The sequence below is a fragment of the Cucurbita maxima genome, unplaced genomic scaffold, assembly GCF_002738345.1.
Source record: "Cucurbita maxima cultivar Rimu unplaced genomic scaffold, Cmax_1.0 Cma_Scf00010, whole genome shotgun sequence".
In the NCBI taxonomy this organism is placed as follows: Eukaryota; Viridiplantae; Streptophyta; class Magnoliopsida; order Cucurbitales; family Cucurbitaceae; genus Cucurbita; species Cucurbita maxima.
This window is the reverse complement of record NW_019272026.1, coordinates 3,339,052-3,357,866: the sequence shown is the minus strand read 5'-3', so window position 1 is coordinate 3,357,866 and position 18,815 is coordinate 3,339,052. Positions and strand designations below refer to the sequence as shown.

Here is an 18,815-nt window from a genome sequence, read left to right as displayed (position 1 = left end):
ACCTGGAAAAAAAAAAAAAAAAAAAAAAAGATGGCTCCACATATTAAATGGATCATAGGGTTGGATCCATGACCTAATGGGCTAATAGTACTATTTCAATATTGGAGCTTCAATCACCATCCACATTAATTTCTTACTTTCATCAAATAAATATTTTATTTATTTATATATATATATATATATGTATATATTTGGGCCTCAAAATTATGTTCCCTTAATGAAATATAATTAATGAGTATGTGTTTATATGCCTCATCAATTCATTTTTCAAATTATTTGATTTCAAGTCTTTTCGATATTAATTGTATGGTAACATCCGACACACGGTTGGTATTTCATAAAACATTAAAACAAATAATATAGGAAATTAATTTTATTAAATAATTATAATATTTTCGTTCATAATTCGTACCTATGATTGAGAAATTTACATAAATTTAGAAGTTATATAGTTTGATGAACCTCTTACATTTAGTAAGCCGTTGATGGATTAGTGAAGGATTAAAAAGGACCATTCTTTCACACTTCAATTCATCATACACTCATCACCTATGTTGACTTTAGTGCTCAAAATTTATTATCCTAATTATTTACTTAGCATTTTTTTTAATTTAATATATTAATTATATGTCTCTTTGTTTGAGTTGGCTAATCATATGTCAAATCTAATTATCAAATTTCCACAATCTAATTATTTATTTATTTTTAATTTTGCTTCCCTTAATATGGTAGGCATAGTAAAAAATTAGTAATTTAATTTAATTTAATTTAATTGTAAGTAGGGCAGTGGAGTGGGAATTAAATGCACATGATTCTAGTAGTACTAGATTTGCTCAACTCAAGAAAGTAAGTAAATAAAATAAACACACAAATTGACTAATTTTTTATTTTATTAATTTCAAGATATGGTATGGTTATGGCCTCTAAGCTCTAAGGCTGACTTCAAATATATATAAATATATTTCATGCAACTTCGATTACTAGAAAAAGAATATAATTAAATTTTACAATATGCTTTGGTTTGGGAGACCAAAACTACTGCAACCATTAATTATGCCTCTTTTTTATTTATTTCTTTTAAAAATTCATGGTTTTTTTATTATTTTTTTTAAATATTTATCCAAAGTTACATTTGACGTCTACTATAAATAATATCTACTCACAAGCTTTTGTATGTATATATATATATATATATATCTACAAAATTTTGAAAAGGATGTTTTTTTTAACTAATTTGTAAATACTTATATAGAGATGTTTAGATAAATTGAAAAAGAAAAAAAAAAATAGAAAATGCATTGAATTTGTACATAAATAACACCTCCCAATAATTGACGGTTAAAACACAAAAGGAAATGTTGCCTAATACTACGCTTTATTTTCAATTCAACCAGTTTAGACATATATTTTTACGTTATTTTTATATTAAATTTCTTTTTATTTTATTTTATTTATATATAAAAAAAAATAAAAAAAAAAAAAAAAAAAAACCCTAAAATTGACCCACACGACTAATCCAGCCTGGGAGGGTTCACCTCCCTAACTCAATGCTCCATCACCGTCTTTCTCCTCTAAGTATTATCATATTTTCCTATTATTTATTTATTTATTTATTTTATAGATATTTAAGATCTTTATTTGTAAGAGACAAATGAAAGATAGGCTACGAATGATGGGAAAGAGGGTGGTGGGTGGAGACTGAGAGAGAGAGAGATTATTATTAATATTATTAATATTATTATTAAAATTTATGAGGAGGAGTACTCGTGTACAACCGTTCCTATTACAATCTTCCTGCATCGTAAATGCTACAGAGACAAAGGGCATTGATGGCTCCTTCTATATATAAACCTCTTTATACCCATTCGTGTAGGGGTGACTTAACTTCTAATGCCCCACGTCTCTCCCTCTCCCTCTCTCTAAACACTTCCCTCTTCGAATCTTTTGTTTTTTGCTTCATTTTACAATGCCCCTGCTTATTGAGAATGACTCTACAACTTGTAGCTTCTCCTCGCCGTCGCCGTCGCCGTCTTCGTCGGGGAGTTTATCCACGGTTCCATTGAGGGAGAGCGATCAGTCAGGGAAACGAGCCAAACGGCCCAGAGAAAACAGCAACAGCAAACACCCACTCTTCCGTGGGGTCCGAATGAGGGCATGGGGGAAATGGGTGTCCGAGATTCGTGAGCCTCGAAAGAAGAGTCGGATCTGGCTTGGCACTTTCTCTACTCCTGAAATGGCCGCACGTGCCCACGACGTTGCCGCTCTCACCATTAAAGGAAACTCCGCCATTCTCAACTTCCCTGAACTCGCCGATCAATTCCCCCGCCCCGCTTCCAACTCCCCTCGCGACGTTCAAGCCGCCGCCGCCAAAGCCGCCTCCATGGAAATCCCAACTCCCCCACCTTCATCATCTTCCTCCTCCTCCTCCTCCTCCTCCTCCTCCTCCTCCTCCTCCTCCTTATGTCCATCGACGCCGGAGGAACTGAGTGAAATAGTGGAGCTCCCGAGTTTAGGAACGAGTTACGAAACGGCCGAGTTGGGAAACGAATTCGTATTCGTCGACTCAGTGGAAGGTTGGCTGTATTCATACCCATGGTATCAAAGAGTGAATAACAATGCAGATGAAGAACAGAGCCATGGCTTCTTCAGAGACCAGATTTCAACAGACTCCATAACTCCTCCATCTTCAACCTTCGAAGCTTTCTTATGGCAATATTAAACCCCCACCTCCCCCATTGCTTGTGTGATTTTTCTTCCTCTTCTCCAAATCTAAAACAAAACATTTTCCATCAAATTTCAAATCCCCTGTGTTCTAAGTTTTCCCCCATTGATTTTGTGAACCCAAATACAGTGGTTCTTCGGGTGTTCTTTAGTGAGTAGTATCTGTTGAATAAGAATAATAAATTAAATCAATCATAAATCTCGCCTCAATCTGTTCATATAAAATTGCCATCACCTCTAATTATGCGGCTGATACCTCCAAATATTTATTCATTTATTTATTTATTTCCTCCTTATTAACACAATATATTCCACTTTCTGAAATGGAATTTAATTGTCAAAGGTCGTTGTAATTCTTCTAACAGTAAGGAGACATATGTCACATCAAAATCTGATCAGAATCAAGAGAAAAAAAAGAAGCCCTCCTTTTCTTTTTCTATTTCTTCTTAAATTAGTATAATAAAAAAATTCTAAATTATTTCCTAATCACCCAGACTCAGACCCACCATGTTCGGGTTTAATGGAAGCTTAAGTCTAATCACACTCCTAATTACGGGACCAATTTGCTTACTACATTCTTAACTTAATTAATTAATTCTTTCCCATGGGCGACGCCTAGGAATGCGTTGGATTTCCTGCAAAACGACATGTCGCCAACTTCAAAAATATCAATTAACTCATTCATTCACTCACTCAATATTATTATTATTATTATTAATTTTGACTACACTTCCCAAAAAGTACTAAATCTTTTGTTTTATTTAATCAATTAAAAATGATGGGCGGTGAATTGGAATAATAATATTATAATATTTATTAGTAGAAGAGGAGATTTAATTCAATTTATGACGTCACAATCTAAATGCCATAAAACCTATGGAGTCTCCACACAACAAGGCGCCCAACTACCTCAACCACCTCTAGGAATAAAATCTATTGTTCTTTTTCATTAATTATATATAAATCAAATCCATTTCCTTATACATTGTTTCATAAATAAATAAATAATAAATAAAAATCACCATTTTAATTATTTATTGAATATAGTTTGAGGTTAATTAAAAAAAAAAAGTGTATTTTTTTATTCCTACTTAAAATACATTTCAATTTTTAGGGTTTTGTTTGGGTCAAACCTTGTGGGTGGTTGAAACTGATTTTTAAATGACAATTCAGGAAGTTGGGTTTGTGTGGGGTTATATTTATTTCATACCCTTTATTTATATATTTATAATTCAGAAAATTATTATTATTTTTTTTTTTTTATAACTTCGGTCTAAATAGATTCAATTATAAAATGAATTTAAATTCACTTAAATCAAACTAAATGATTGTGGTCGTTGTATTTTTTTCAAAACTAAAAAAAAAAATAATGTGTTTCTTGCCTTTTAGCTTACCAATTATTTAATATAGATGGGGTATGAAACATTGGGCTTTGGTGAACACACTCTCAGATTTCATACACATCGCCATTGGCATCGTCAACCAAGACATGCCCTCAAGAAATGTCCACGGGACAGAGACGAAAAAGTTGAATGCATGTGGAAGCTTCTACCCAATAAGGCATGCTCCATTAAAGATATCCACGGAGCAAGAACGAGAAAGTGAGATGCATGCGGTTGCTTCTACCCATGTCTGTAAGACATGCCACATTAGAGATGTTTACAGCTATAAGTTTTCCACTATAGTGAACTTAGAACATAGTTATTTAATTAAAGTTAGAAACAGAGGTAATTAAGGTTGTTTGTGATCCAATATAATTGGATTGCGTCAAAAGCAACGCCACGTGCTTCTCAGCAGCCCAGCTCCTTCATTAACCATCTCTGATCTGTTTCCTTGCTACTTTATTATTTTCTTTTACTTACAGATTTAAATACCTTTAATATAAACACCTGTGTTTTGCATTGGAAATATTAAGTTTGAAAACGAAAATAAAGTGAAAAAAATACCCACAAATTACAAATTTAATCCTGGTAGACGAATTTAACCTAGTTTCATCCCATAATCCACCCTAATTATACATTGAATATAATGTTTTAACACATATATTGTGATAAGGAAGAGAGAATATGTTTGAAAAGATTGGTCATGAAGTTTGTGGAGAGGATAAATATTAATTAGGGTAATCTAATTGGTCCACTTGGAATCTAAAACCAAAAATAATGGTATATATAATAGCATAGGTCAGACTAGAGCTAACAGTGACACTAAATGATATAATAAATAATAAAGGGGAAATTATTTTTATCCTAAAGCTGTCTAGTTTTATTCTTAAACTCTTGGTTCCATTAATTTTAAGCTTATAATCTAAATAATTTGTTTTGGTTCAATATTTGACGTGTTCGAGTTGTTCACTTCAACCTTTCATCGACCATACTCAAATCGATCATAATTGTTACAATTATTTAACAGAAGAAAAAGAAAGGAAGGATGATTTTGGTGAACAAAACATTGAATGGAAGAGGATCAAATTCTTTGTATGAAGTAAAATGAATAATTGATTAATACTAATTACCAAACTCTTTCCTTCTCTACTGATTCTAACAGTAAAATTCCAATATATATAAAGAAAAAGAAATGGAACACAAATTAAACCTAACTATGAAACCCAAAAATGATTTGAAACAACAACCAAAAGAGAGAGAATTAGTGGAATAAATGATTTGAATCATTTATCACATTCTACTTATTTGGCATGAAATGTATGGACTATGTCCAATGCTCTCTCCCAATTTCTTCTTAAACGCCATGATTTCACATCATTGTATCATCGTAACGTTCAAGCGTACCACCGTAACGTTCAAGCTCAATAAGTACGTAATTCTTTTTCCGTCTTTTTCTTATTTTTCGAACTTTTGGAATTTAATCGAAGACTTTAAGGTTGAATTTCAAACAAGTGTAGAATGAAAAAAAATACTCCGGATACCTTCGAGTTCGAGACTAAAAGTTAAAAAATACAACATTAAACTCAAAATTGGGTGACCATAAAGTTGTGCAATTTAGAATGCAGCGAGAGAGAGACAAATAACAGCTTTCCAGTAGTACGGTGTGTGAATAAATTGGCATACATTTAAATTCCTCTAAGCCTTTATTTCATCAAACAAAAAATGTCAACAGAAACTAAGCTATGTGAACACATTGAATGAACAAGTTGAATTAATAATCAACGGCATGCATCGTTGGTTGAGATGCTCATAAAAACGTGCCCATCGGGGAAACCTTCGCGGCGGTTGCGCCGGACCAGTGCTGGGGTGGTTCCAGTTGCCAATCGCTGTTCATTCCACTAAGTAGCGGCGGTCCGACGGCGGAGGTGGCGGTGGTGGGGTTTACAGAGTAACAGAACGGGGTAAACAGTAAATGTCGGCAGTGTCAGGCGAGTGCACGTGGCTTTCAGGTGAGGGGTGGGATGACTGGTAACTGGGTATTGCCGGTTTCCAAGATGTTAAAACTAGACAAGGTCAGCTTCCCAAGAGTAGAAAGATGCCACCCGGATTCTCACTTCTCCTTTTTGTTTTATACTTTCAAGATTTGCGGCCCTCTGGATTTTAATTATTTAATTACTTATAATTATTTTTATTATTTAATTATTTATTGCATCCTGAAGTCTTTGCCTTTGACAATCTTTGACTCTCTTCCTCTCTCCGTAATTAGTTTTTTTTTTTTTTATTTATTTAACGAAAAGATGAAGGAAATTTCCTAAATGGCCTAATTTTATTTATTTATTTAAAAAAATGAAGTATTAAAATTCAAACATTTACTTGTAACTAATCATAAATAATATTGTAACATTTATTTGTAGTAAGACTTTCCATAAAAAGACAAAGAAAAGATAAATAAAATTATAACTAATCATTTACTTGTTGAACAAAAGTTAATTAAGTGTAACCCACCAAAATTACACATGCAAAATGATTAACATACTGAAATTAAGTATAATCAAGTGTTAATTTTTTATTTTAAAAAAATATAAAGAAGGAAAGTGTAGTAATAATAATAATTATTATTTTGTGACTTTTTTGAAAAGGGCTGAATAATTATCGATGACATTTAATACATGCATGTTAAATACTATGAAGAACCCCATTTAGCCAAGTGGACACTAAATTACAAATAAATCTTTTTATCACTCGGGTCTAGTTTTTTTTAATAAAAAGTATATTAAAAGACAATTAAATAAAAGAGTTGATAAATACTTATAGATTTAAAATAATAATTACATTTGTTTACTTATTTTATTTTAGAAAAATAAAAAAGCTAACCTTTTGGATTTTCACAAGTTTAGTTAGCTTCCTTTATATCTTTATATTGCGTGTTTCCAATGCTCAACTTTTTTCTTGTCCGTCGACAATTTAACGATAATAATAAAAAGTACAATTGGTCGAAGTATTATTTATTTGATTTATGAAAATAAATATATTTAAAATCAAATTATAGATAAAACTCTTAAATTTTAGAATGATTTATTAAAAATAATGGAGGAGTGATGATTGTTATTTTGATGTCAAATTTTAAATAATAATAATAATAAAAAAAATAGGAAAAATGTGGATTGTGAGTAATAATTGGATGCCGACGAAGTGAAAATGGAAGTGGGAGAGAGTCGGGTGGAAGTAGGTGTCTGAAAAGTTTCCGGTCGTGTGGTATGGTCCCATGGGCTCAGCCGTCGCACTCAGATCCGGAAAGCTATAAAAAATAAGATACGGTCACTTTCCGGCGACTCTTTTTTATTTTTTTTTTTGAATTTTCAAAAATGAGGGCTTTTTGCTTTCTAAGTTTTAACCTCAACCATTCTTTGAATAAACTTTGAAATTGCAGTAAATCTCGACTCTAAGCCTTTGTAGCGAAGGGTCACTGTAGGGGTGGCCGTGGAGCGGTCGCGGTGGTCGGAAGGTAGCCGGCAGCGTAGGGACGTCAAAGTATGTGCGGCGTTGAAGATGAAGCAAGAAGGAAAATGCGTAAGTGGGTCCCTTATATATATTAAAAGTCTTCCCACGTGCGGACTTTCTCCACTGCTTTCAGCTTGCCGACCGACCGACGGCAAACCACCCCACTCCCCACTACTTTTCGTGACTTTCCAAATTTCCTTCTTTTTTTTTTTTTTTTTTTTTTTGTGTGTATTTCATTAATGGACAGAAATTGATCTATTTTTCTTTATAATATTATTTTTGTCCTTGTCGCGTTCTTCATTTATCTTTAATTTTTTTTAAAAAAAGTTTTAATTCGTTTTTTTAATTAAAAAAATTGAGATATAATTGAAGAATAGAACTAATGTTTGGGACATGATTTTATGCTTGAGCTTCAATGGATTGTTTCGCAACTTTTATGCAATTATGTGCGGTTAGAATGATAAAAAGGAATTCAAATTGAGTTCATGTTCTTTAAAAGTTGGGATAAATTAAAAAGATATGGCTCATAATATTTTTTAAAAAATATTTAAACTTTAAATTTAGTGACCTATTCAATTTTTTTAAAATTAATTCATTTTTTAGATACAAATATATCCAATAAAACTATAATCTTTCTATTTTGTATTTAATAGGTTCGTGAAATTTTAATGTATTGAATAAGTTAAATGTTTATTAGACACAAAATACAAAATTAAAAGTTGAAGAAACACCCTATATTTTGGAATTTTTAGACAAACTTAATCCAGAGTTGTTCGGAGTAACGGTACAATATTATAAGAAGTTATAAAATTCTATATGATATTGTCCTTTGAGCATAAATTTTTATGACTTTACTTTGGGCTTCCGCCTCACACAAATAGAGATATATTTTTTTTTATTATAAACCCATAATCCTTCTCTAAATTAAATTAACCGAGCCATACCGAATGATCCTAAAGAAAGGCCCAATATTAATGCATAAAAAAAAAATATAACTCTTGAAATTAAAAATATTACAAAGCCCATCACCTAGGTTCGAATTAGATAATTTTAATAAAAAAAATCTTCTAATCATAATAATTGCACTAAAGCTACAGTTTTTTTTTTTAATAAAAAAAAACATTGATATATAATTAGTTTGAAACTAGATAAATTCTATATTTATAATCATTTATAAATATGACAAACTATAATAAAAGAAAAATAAATTAATACAATATATTTATGTTTAATAAATGGGCAAATATTAAACCACAATGTAAGGTATATTTGCCTTATAATAAATGGTCAAACTATCTTTATAGTAGTAATAGGCCGAAATATAATTATACAAATAATACTCAAAAGTCAAGCTCCTACGAACCATGAGCGGAAATAAAAAAATAAAAAAAAATGAAAAAAAAAACTAAAATAAGATATAATACTAAAAAGTGAACATGTTTAAGGAGTGCATGTGTAGCGAACTCAACATTCTTGTCCTGATTAAGAGGCTTAAATTTCCTCCGCAAATTTCGTATTTTTTTATGCCACAATTTCGATGGACGGAACAAAATTGTTGGGTCAGGAAGGAAGCAACGGCTCATAACAAGTAATCACAGAAGAGATGGAAATGGCCAACAAATTAACACTGTTTTCATACCCATCATGTTCTCCATCTTAAACAAACACAACATCAGGAGAAGGAAAGCAGCCGAATTAACACTGTGTACCGCTTTAGTCTGTTACGTATCACCGTTCAGTTGGAGAGGGGAACATAACATTCCTTATAATAATATGGAAACTTCTCCATAACAGTCGAGTTTTAAAATCGTAAAGCTAACGGCGATACGTAACGGGCTAAAATAGACAAATGGTATCAGAGTAAAATACTAGACGGTATGTCAGCGAGAACGCTGGTCCCAAGGAGGTGGATTGTGAGATTCCATATCAATTGAAGAGGAAAACGAAATATTCCTTATAAAGACGTGGAAACCTCTCCCAAGTAGACGCATGTTAAAACCATGCGGCTAACGGCGATACATAACAAGCCAAAACGGAGAATATCTTCTAGTGGTAGACTTGGGCTATTAGATTTGGTTCAAGCAATATGTAGTCTCTAAATCTTAACAAAGTTTCAGCTGCATTGAAAGATAACCATAAATATACTGGCATATTCCTTACCAGTTATCCTTGCAGGAGCATTTCCCATTTGAAAAATGATGAAATCTATTTGAATCTCTCAAGATTATTTGCCTTCTAATACTCATAGATGCAAACTTCATGAACTCATGGCAATCGCTGCAAATCCGAATGTTCTTTATGATCCTTATTGGACTAACTCCATTACCTTTCTTAATCAAACCAAAGACAAGCGCAAGTTTCTCGCTGTGGAAACATATGGATTTCAACTTCTCCTCCTCTCCAACATCATGCAAAACCAGATTTGTATTAGGCCTAAATCCCTGTTCTTCAAGTTTCCTTATCAATATCTTCAATTCCTCATAGATTTGTTCTGTTTCTGGGTGTGTTCGATCTTCGGATGTGAATTTGTGCACCTCATTATCAATCTCAATCCAACTGTACCCAGCAAACTTCTTCACATTCTTGTTCTTCATCACACTCCTAACTGCTGCTACATCCTTCCATCTACCCATAGAGGCATACATATTTGAGAGCATAATATATGGGACAGCATTGGTAGAATCCAATTCAAAGAGATGCCTACCTGCCATTTCTGCTCTTGCAACATCACCCTTTGTCGCACTAACAGATAGAAGTGTGGACCATATCAGGAAATCTGGTTCATGGGGCATACTTTTTATTAGATTAACTGCTTGATCGATGCGACCCGAACGTCCCAGGAGATTGACCATACATGCGTAATGATCCAAACTAGGCGTCAGTCCGTGTTGATTGCTTATAGAATCGAAGAACACCTGCCCTTGTTCAATCAAATTAGAATGGAGACAAGCAGATAAAACGCCTACAAAAGTAACATTATCAGGTTTGAATTTCTCTTGCAACATATTTTCAAAGAGTTCAAGCATGTCCTTATCACGTCCGTTTTGTGCATAGCCAACAATCATAGCATTCCATGTAATCACATTCCTAGTTGGCATCACGTCGAAGACTGACCTTGCATCATCGATTAAACCACATTTGGAATACATGTCGATTAATGCGCTTGAGACGAGTAAATTGTTATCAAGCCCAGCAAGAATTGATTTTCCATGGATTGCCTGACCATGATATAGAGATGCTAATTTGGCACATGAACTGACAACGCTGGAAAATGTGTAGCTGTCGGGTTCGAAGTGTTCTAATAGCATTTCGTTAAACAATAACAGTGCATCCTCTTCTCTGCCGCTTTTTGCATAACCCACCAACATGGCTGTCCAGCAAACAATATCTTTGTCTTTAAACTCATTAAATACCCTTCTTGCTTCATCTGCACGCCCACATTGACAGTAAGCTGCGATCACAGTTGACAAGGTAACTTGATCGGGCATATGACCAGACAAGCGCATTTCATGTAACAAACCAATGCACTTCTCAGGCTGTCCATTCTTTACATATCCAGATATCATCAAGTTCCAAGAAACCAAATTCTTGTTAGTGAGACGATCAAACAACCACCTTGCATGTTCAATCTCACCACATTTGGCGTACATATCTGTTAAAGCATTGCAAATGAACACATTCCCTAAGTAGTTATGCACAATAACACTCCCATGAATCTGTTTCCCACGCCTCAAATCCAACAATTGTGCAGATGCATTCAAAGCGCTTACATTTGTATACTCCGTAGGTTCAAGACCCTCCCTCTGCATTCTTCTGAAAAGCTCAAGCGACTCTTTTGGAAAACTATTTCCAGACAAACCTGCTATGATCGTATTGTATGAAACTGAATCGCGGTAAGGCATTCGATCAAAGGTCGCCCGCAAATCCTGGATGGACCCTGATTTAGCATACGCAGAGAGCAGAGCATTCCAGGAGAAAACATCCCTTTCAAGCATTTTATCAAACAGGTTCTGGGCATCTCGAAGCTTGCCGAATTTTGCATACAAATGAAGTAGCTGATTGTGGAGAAAGGGATCAGGGGGTTGGAAAAGATGGTGTTCCATGTGGGACTGCAGTCTCTTAGCTTGGTCGATTTCATTTGCACGGACACATTCGAGGACCAATTGAGTGTAGGCCTCAGAGGTTGCGGTGCTTCGAGAGCAAAGCAAGGCTACTGCTTGCCGCAGCTTGGATTTTGCTTTCATTTTCAGTCGTCTCGAGTTTGAATTTGAGATTGAACAATCTAGGCGTCTCTTAAAAAAAACTGAGGTCGTTGGTTAACAGTTAACGGTTAACCAGGCCACGTTTCCGGTCGGAATTTGGACATGGTAGCCTCTTAGACTCACTCTGAGTCGACGTCCTCGTGTGATACTATCATGTGTCGATCTGTATCAAATATTTTGTTCTTTTGACTTCTTTTCAAGAAATAGAAAGTATTAATATATATATATATATATTTTTTTTTTAAAAAAAAAAAAAACACGACACAAAATAACCCATCGACATATCAATGCTCAATTTAAAAAAAAAAATAATAAAAAATCATACCATCATCGATGTGTCTCAAATTTCATTTCCCTTGGTTTATATTTCAAATTTATTAGGAAAAAAGATTCTGTTATCTGGTAAAGATTGTAGTCCATTTTTCTTTTTGTTTGGTTATTTTGTTATTTTTATTTAATCGACCAATCATATTCTTATTTCATTTTTTTTAATCGGAATTTTAGCGTGTATAATATACCAACCTTTTGAATCCTCTATAAATATACCAACCTTTTGAATCCAAGTCCACACACATTGAAGTTTGAAAGTTTGAAGTTGAAAAAACTCTGAATTTTTTATCTAACATATTGATCTACCATAGGTCAGACAAAAGATATGATATTCGAGGTTGCTTCAAGGAAAGCCCTATCTATTGCTACCCATATGTGAGGCATCCTATTAGCATTTGGCAATCCCCGAGGTCAGGCCAAAGGGACTACTTGACGAATAAAGCTCCTACTAAAAGAATGTGAATAACTCAACATTCATAGGAATATTTAATTTACTGAAAGTCAACCATGCTGCATTGGAAGGACTCAAACGATCGTTCACAATTAACTTCAACAACAGTTGGGAGGACCGGATAAGTCGACTAGGAAACAATAGCCAAAAAAAATTTCATGCTCAAAATATTCAGAATATATTGTTTGAATTCATCAATAGCTGCAAACACGTCGTTTCGTTACGTTTTGGACAGAAAACCAATCAAGGAAATGGAAAAGAAAATGGGAGCTTTCAACCAAAATAGAAAGAGCGAACTATCAGTCATAGCAGTTGTTCTGGTTAGGCATATCAAAGTAGAAGATGGTTCTTTGTGAGCTAATAATATTAAAGCGAAGATGAATAAAGACCCTAGAAAGTGCGTAAAAAGATCCGTCGGCTGTCAAAATTTAAATTAGATCCTGTTAAAACGTGGATTTAGGAAAGGGAAAAATATATGATAAGACTACAAAATTTCGCCGTCCGCTATAAATTATCATACTATGCCTCAACATGTACCTGCCAAGGTTGTCAAATATATATGTAGCTAACATCCTTTCTGAAAGTTATCCCATCATCATAAGCTGATCTTTCAGTGCCACGGATTTCTCCTTTTTATTCCTGTTGTTTTCGAACTGGTAGTTGAACTGGATTTCTGCAAATCGATAACCATCAAATAGCAATAATTAAAGGATGCAAAATTGGTGTCAGGTCAACCAAGTGAACAGCACTTGAAGTATACATACCGTCTTCGACTTTTTAGTCTTTCCCCTTATTCTGTTCTTTGGAGATTTCAATTTGTAGATTCTTACCATCCAATGGTGAGTGGTGAATACCTAAAAAGATCCATATTCACATCAACAACCCCATGATAGTACAGTGCATAGCAACTTGTAAATATGTACAGCTGGTCACAAAAACTGAAAACTACTTAATAAGTTACAACTCAATGACTTCATTAAGACTATTGCAAAAATATGATAAAATTGGATCTGACAACTTGGATTAAGTGGAACTGCAACAAAGTGAAGCACATGGATAGTTCCATTTTTCTAATAGTTTAATTTTCGTTACTTAGCTCTTGGTACAAGTCTCCTCCATCTTATAACCCCCTCCCCTCCCTCCTACCCCCGGGGGAAGGAATTTCTTGAATCAAATTTTATATCACGAAAAAAATTGTTCTTTCCACTATGGAAGATTTTATTGTTTACCTCTTCAAAATGCGAAAGCTTAAAATATTTCTTCCCAATTTCTGTCTGCCTCACCCTGTCATATCCTTTACCATCTGTCTCCACGAACCTGCAGCCAAAAGAACAGAAAAGAATAAGAATTATAACGGTGAAAAAAGAACTATAAAAACCAAGAAAGAAACAATGCCTATTTAACAAATCATGAGCTGCACTAAATAATTACAAACCTGTAGTACGAGAGTTTGTACATGAGACTATTTAGCATTGTTGGAGTGGCCTGAGAATCAATGCGATACTGACCATCTCTCTTTACAAAGAAAGAAAAGGGAGAAGACAAATTAGAGGTTAGAGAATTTTGTTTACAAACTAGACTTTAAACAAGTCAAAAAGCACCAAGTTTCAGTGTGTGAACATACAATAGAGAAATATGGACTTATAAGTGCCTTAAAAAAAAAAGAAGAAGAAGAAGAACACTTACTAAGTAATCCGGTTCTTTGATATGAGGGAATACACCACCTCCTATACGAACCATCCACAAGAACTTATTGATATCATCACTTGGGTACCCAACAAAACCTGCAGAGACAGCAAAGAAATCAGAACAAATATATTCAGTTGTTAAGATGATTCAGCAAAGTGTATATTTTTCTATGATCAATTTCAAGAATGATAAATTTACGCATAAACTTTTTCAAAACAAGAATTGAGCGGTCTGCAATCCAATAGTATGGGCTTAGTGCAATATGGGGACTTTTTCTTTTAAATTAGTTTGCAGCATTAATTCCTCCCAAATGAGGAATCCACATCAAGACATTCACTTTCAACAAGGTGGTTGTTAGTTCATAGAATAAGGGACTTGAACAAGGAAATACCTGAAGGAACCAACTTTCAAAGAAATACTTTCTCCACTACCAAGAGCAAAGTCATCAATCGCCTCTACTAGAACCTTACATCTTCCAGTTTCTCATAGCATTAATTTCTCATTGCGACAGTTTTCCAAGAGTGAGTTTTTTCTTCCCAGGCACGAAAATAAGAGATTCTTTGCAAAAATATATACATCCTTTTTAAAAAAAAAAAATGAAAATAAGAGGTTTTCTTGCGCTGAAAAAAATATAACCGAGGAAATATAATGGAAAGAGGCAAATTTCCAACCCAAGTGTCATTCCAGAAAGAGGTTTTCTGACCTTTTTTCTTTTTTGAAAGGGAAACATCCATAGAGAATTTCATTGATAATATGAAATTAAAAAAATAAGACCTAGCCGTAGGAATTACAACGAAAACTCATACAATGGGCCATGATGGAGGATAAGCCACAAGATCCAAAAGGGCTAGTGATTCAAGGACTCCTGGTACTACGTTTCCTTAATATTAAGTAGTGTACATTTGTGGCAGACCATAATTTTTTATATTTTGTAGTCCATCGGTGTTCATGCTTCATGAATATTACTAAGTCTTATGCCACAACTCGCTTGTTTCTTTTGAAAATATCCACAATCATTTTGTCATAAATGCCTCATTCTTTATACTCTGATTTCTGATTCCCGGCTCCTGAACCTCCGCATACCAAAATCTTGGAGGCTGTATACCAGTCAATCAAATGTTTCAATTTCCCTTCACTATTACCAAAAAGATTAACTCATTTTTCTCTAAACCTAGCGTTGCCTTCCTTGATAAAAGGATCAAGGACAGGGTACGTTGGAAGACGGGAAAGAACAGAACTAGGAAGAGTCAACCACGCTCCCTTAATGAACAGAATTTCCTCCTCACCAATTTTGTCAAAATTTTCTCCAAAATACGGTTCTAAAAGTCAAGTTTTCTAGGATTATCATGCAAGGCACACCTAAATGCAAATAGGGAAGAGCTTCTAATGTGCAACATGAGGCGGTCCCAAATGCGTGAATGTCCAAACATTACCGTAGTCAGCCAATACATAGAACATCCCAACTAGTAGACATAAAATGGGAATGGGAAGTCACCCTATCTAATCTCCCTACGAGCTTTCTTCTTTCTTTTCCACAGGGCTAGCTATTTTCTTCTCGATGGATAGACACAGGACTAGCTAGATTTTCCTTTTATCACAGCTTTTCCAAGGTTAAATTTAAAGATTTTCCTCCCGTCTTGGAGATTTTGTCAAAGGAATACCTATTTTAATCTCCCAGCTAGAGCTTTAGTTTAGCAGAAGGTGATACACCAAGGTCACCAAACTAATAGAAAAAATCCTTAATTATAATTGCCTTCTTTTTTTGTATCATCGAATTTTTCTACATCCTGCAGTTTGGAACAAATCCATAAACCATGTCTGAAAATGTACCAAAAAATTTCAGGAACATTAACATGAAACCATCCGGGCCAAGAGACATATCCCCTACCAAGCTTACAGTAACAGCAATAACCCCCGGCTACCATATTCAATCAACCATTAATAAAGGCTGCAATTAAATTCTTTGGGAATCCTCTTTCTTATATAACTTGGTGAAAATATGAATGATTTCCTTTTCAACATCTTTTCTTCAACCAGCCACCAGGCTAACTCCCTCTTCATTAATTTTGAAGCCATCCCAACCCTCAGTATTTTCCTCTATCTAGTAGTGTTTTTGAAAGCGCAAGGCGTACTAAAGCGCAAGGGGAAAAGAAGACACATTTTAGAGAGGCATACTATGTACAAAAGAAACTACATAAAAATATAGGCACGCATATATATACACAATTATAAACCTTCATGGAAGAAATGAAGTTTAGTTGTCCCATGGTAAGAAACTTGGACTTAAAAAATAGCAAAAAGTTAAAGAGAGAGAGAAACTAATTTTAAAGTCTCTTTTTTCAAACTAAGAGTGGGATGAGAGAGGAGAATCGAGTGAGGACTGTGAGTGAAATGGAGAGAGAGAAGATGTCCCAATTCAAGTGAATTACAACAAACTTCTTCAGTTGGACAAAAGTGTACCAAGGATATAAGGATGAAAAAGAGGTAACCTTCCTCTACATAATTTTTCATGAGACCACCAAGTGACAATAAAGTTTCCTCCAGTATAACTCCTAGACAGTATCCTAATAGGCTTTCTAGTTCCAACCACTAGAAATGACTCCCCAACATTCCGTAGGCCCATCAATATTAGTAATCACACAGCTCCTTATCAGCTAGAACCATTTTATAGTATAAACAAATGCCTCCTTTCAACTCTTCAACTAGTTTAATCGTTTTCATCCCATAGAATTAGGATACCCAGGATCTGCCTAATTCCACTTCAGTCCAACTGTCCCGAAAAACCTCATAATGATTTAATTAATCTCCAATCCACCATTTTCATTTCAATTCTTGGAACAACACAGTTTCTTAAAATAGGGCTTAAAGACTTCTTAGTTTATCATGCTATTAATGTAAATTTAAGTACATTAATCTTTTGGCTTGTATTTTTAACAAACTCATAGGCATTCAACTTTAACTATAAAAAAAAAAAAAACTTGAAGATGTAGTTAATTACATCCAAATGAAAAACTTCACTGAATTGACTAAACAAAATTCCTATAACTCCAAGAAACAAGGTAAAGTATAGTCATTCATAGGGTACAAGCTAACCTCCAAAGACAATAAGCACATATTTTACATCCAGGGAATTGAAAATTTCCCAGGCTGCCTTTTCAGGAGAAGACATAGCAGTACCAACAGTTGCAATATGGGTATTGTTCCAGGTATTATTGTCAACAATGACAGTGCGATTAGCCATAGCAGTAGTTTGATAACCATAGTCCCACCATGACGCAACCTGAGGAACATGTTTGAACAAGAAGTAACAAGACCACAGAAAAATTATTACCTATGATAGTTTATCCACAAACTTAGTAGGCTCTTGGGAACACTAAAAATTTCAATGTAGGAACATAAGAACAAGCAGAAACTTACTTTATCATTAACCTCAGTGTTGTGGCTTAACCACGCATAAGCTTCTCTAAAGTCATCAAAAACATGGAGACCGTCACGGGTTCGAGAAGTTAAAACAATAGAAGGGGCTGAGTAAGCTTCTGCAGCTGCCCAAACACAATGAACCTACAACAGCCCATAAACAAGAAAACCAAGTCTGTAAATAAATATTGTAGGAGAAAAGGAGAACAAGGAGGGGAAGAAGCAAGAAAAATAGTTTCCTGTTTTATGTGCTATAAAAGAGCAAGCTTGGACTAACATAGTTGCTCCTTTGCACATATTTGTAAGTAAAGTGTAAAGCCATAAATTTGAAAACATCACATATTTGCTCACATTCAACTTTGATATTATTATTACTATTATTTTATTAATTTATAGTGCTTTACTAAATGTAATTAAATCTGCCACTATCCACTTTTACCACACAAGTATCTAGACTACCACCGTGTGTTTAACTCAAAGAACGCAAGAATAAATCAAGAAAAGGAAGAAAGGATAGGTTATTTTTACATTTGTGGATGGTAAACCACACCACATGCACATCAACTAATCTCACAAGACAACTTTTTGACCCTAAAATATTTGACAATGAAAAACTTGTAATATTTGTAATTTCCCCGAAGAGTTATTACTATAGTTTAAACCAGATGATTTTGTTACAAGTAGCAATAAGTTCCCTCAATTAAGATGAAATCAAGTTAGAAGCGACCAGAAGCACAGGAAGTTCAAGAGTTTTCCTTCCCAGCAACAATCGATTTTCTTTTCAGTCACAGCCAACCACTATTTCCATTTCACATTTAATTTTTCACCTATGAAGAGCCTATATCGTTTAATCCTTTCTTTATTTCAAGTTTGTCATCTACCTTTCAAGTCCCGTTAATTCTTATACAATTCTTGGAGATAGAATTAACTCAATTAAGCCATTAAAGAAAGCTATCAATATAATTGAACAACTGAACATAATTAAGACTTAATGAGCAGCACCAATCAGCACTGCTATCTTTTTTTCTTTTTTTCTTTTTTTCTTTTTTTTTTTTTTTTTTT

The 18,815-nt window shown here is 34.0% G+C and overlaps 3 protein-coding genes across 5 annotated transcripts in view; 1 reads left to right on the top strand and 2 right to left on the bottom strand.

The window, feature by feature from the left end:
- The first annotated feature begins 1,782 nt into the window (after window positions 1-1,782).
- On the top strand, window positions 1,783-2,913 carry LOC111485266 (dehydration-responsive element-binding protein 3-like). Its single transcript, XM_023132078.1, has one exon. It carries the CDS (start codon window positions 1,967-1,969, stop codon window positions 2,717-2,719), a length of 753 nt encoding a protein of 250 aa, XP_022987846.1. The 5' UTR covers window positions 1,783-1,966; the 3' UTR covers window positions 2,720-2,913.
- Window positions 2,914-9,522: 6,609 nt separating this feature from the next.
- LOC111485131 (pentatricopeptide repeat-containing protein At4g02750-like) lies at window positions 9,523-12,039 on the bottom strand. 2 transcript variants are annotated; one of them, XM_023131865.1, is made up of 2 exons: window positions 10,309-12,039; window positions 10,088-10,229 (listed from the first exon to the last, which is right to left on the bottom strand). In XM_023131865.1, the coding sequence occupies exons 1-2, from the start codon at window positions 11,846-11,848 to the stop codon at window positions 10,216-10,218; spliced, it is 1,554 nt and encodes a 517-aa protein (XP_022987633.1). In that variant the 5' UTR covers window positions 11,849-12,039; the 3' UTR covers window positions 10,088-10,215. The 2 variants fall into 2 exon arrangements, with proteins under 2 accessions (XP_022987632.1, XP_022987633.1); XM_023131864.1 differs by having other exon boundaries at window positions 9,523-12,039.
- A 988-nt stretch (window positions 12,040-13,027) lies between these two features.
- The window catches only part of LOC111485118 (dolichyl-diphosphooligosaccharide--protein glycosyltransferase subunit STT3A-like), an 11,686-nt gene continuing 5,898 nt past the window's right edge, over window positions 13,028-18,815 (bottom strand). For both annotated transcript variants that reach the window (XM_023131842.1, XM_023131843.1), the window contains 7 exons: window positions 17,754-17,897; window positions 17,430-17,616; window positions 14,334-14,431; window positions 14,083-14,162; window positions 13,877-13,964; window positions 13,412-13,501; window positions 13,028-13,320 (listed from right to left, as the gene is read on the bottom strand). In XM_023131842.1, the coding sequence (XP_022987610.1) occupies window positions 13,258-13,320; window positions 13,412-13,501; window positions 13,877-13,964; window positions 14,083-14,162; window positions 14,334-14,431; window positions 17,430-17,616; window positions 17,754-17,897 (750 nt within the window). In that variant the 3' untranslated portion in view covers window positions 13,028-13,257. The remainder of the gene's footprint in view (window positions 13,321-13,411; window positions 13,502-13,876; window positions 13,965-14,082; window positions 14,163-14,333; window positions 14,432-17,429; window positions 17,617-17,753; window positions 17,898-18,815) is intronic.

What these genes read in the sequence shown, in the direction of transcription:
- LOC111485266 (XM_023132078.1), top strand. Translation starts at nt 1,967, where the DNA reads ATGCCCCTGCTTATTGAGAATGACTCTACAACTTGTAGCTTCTCCTCG.
- LOC111485131 (XM_023131864.1), bottom strand. Translation starts at nt 11,848, where the DNA reads ATGAAAGCAAAATCCAAGCTGCGGCAAGCAGTAGCCTTGCTTTGCTCT.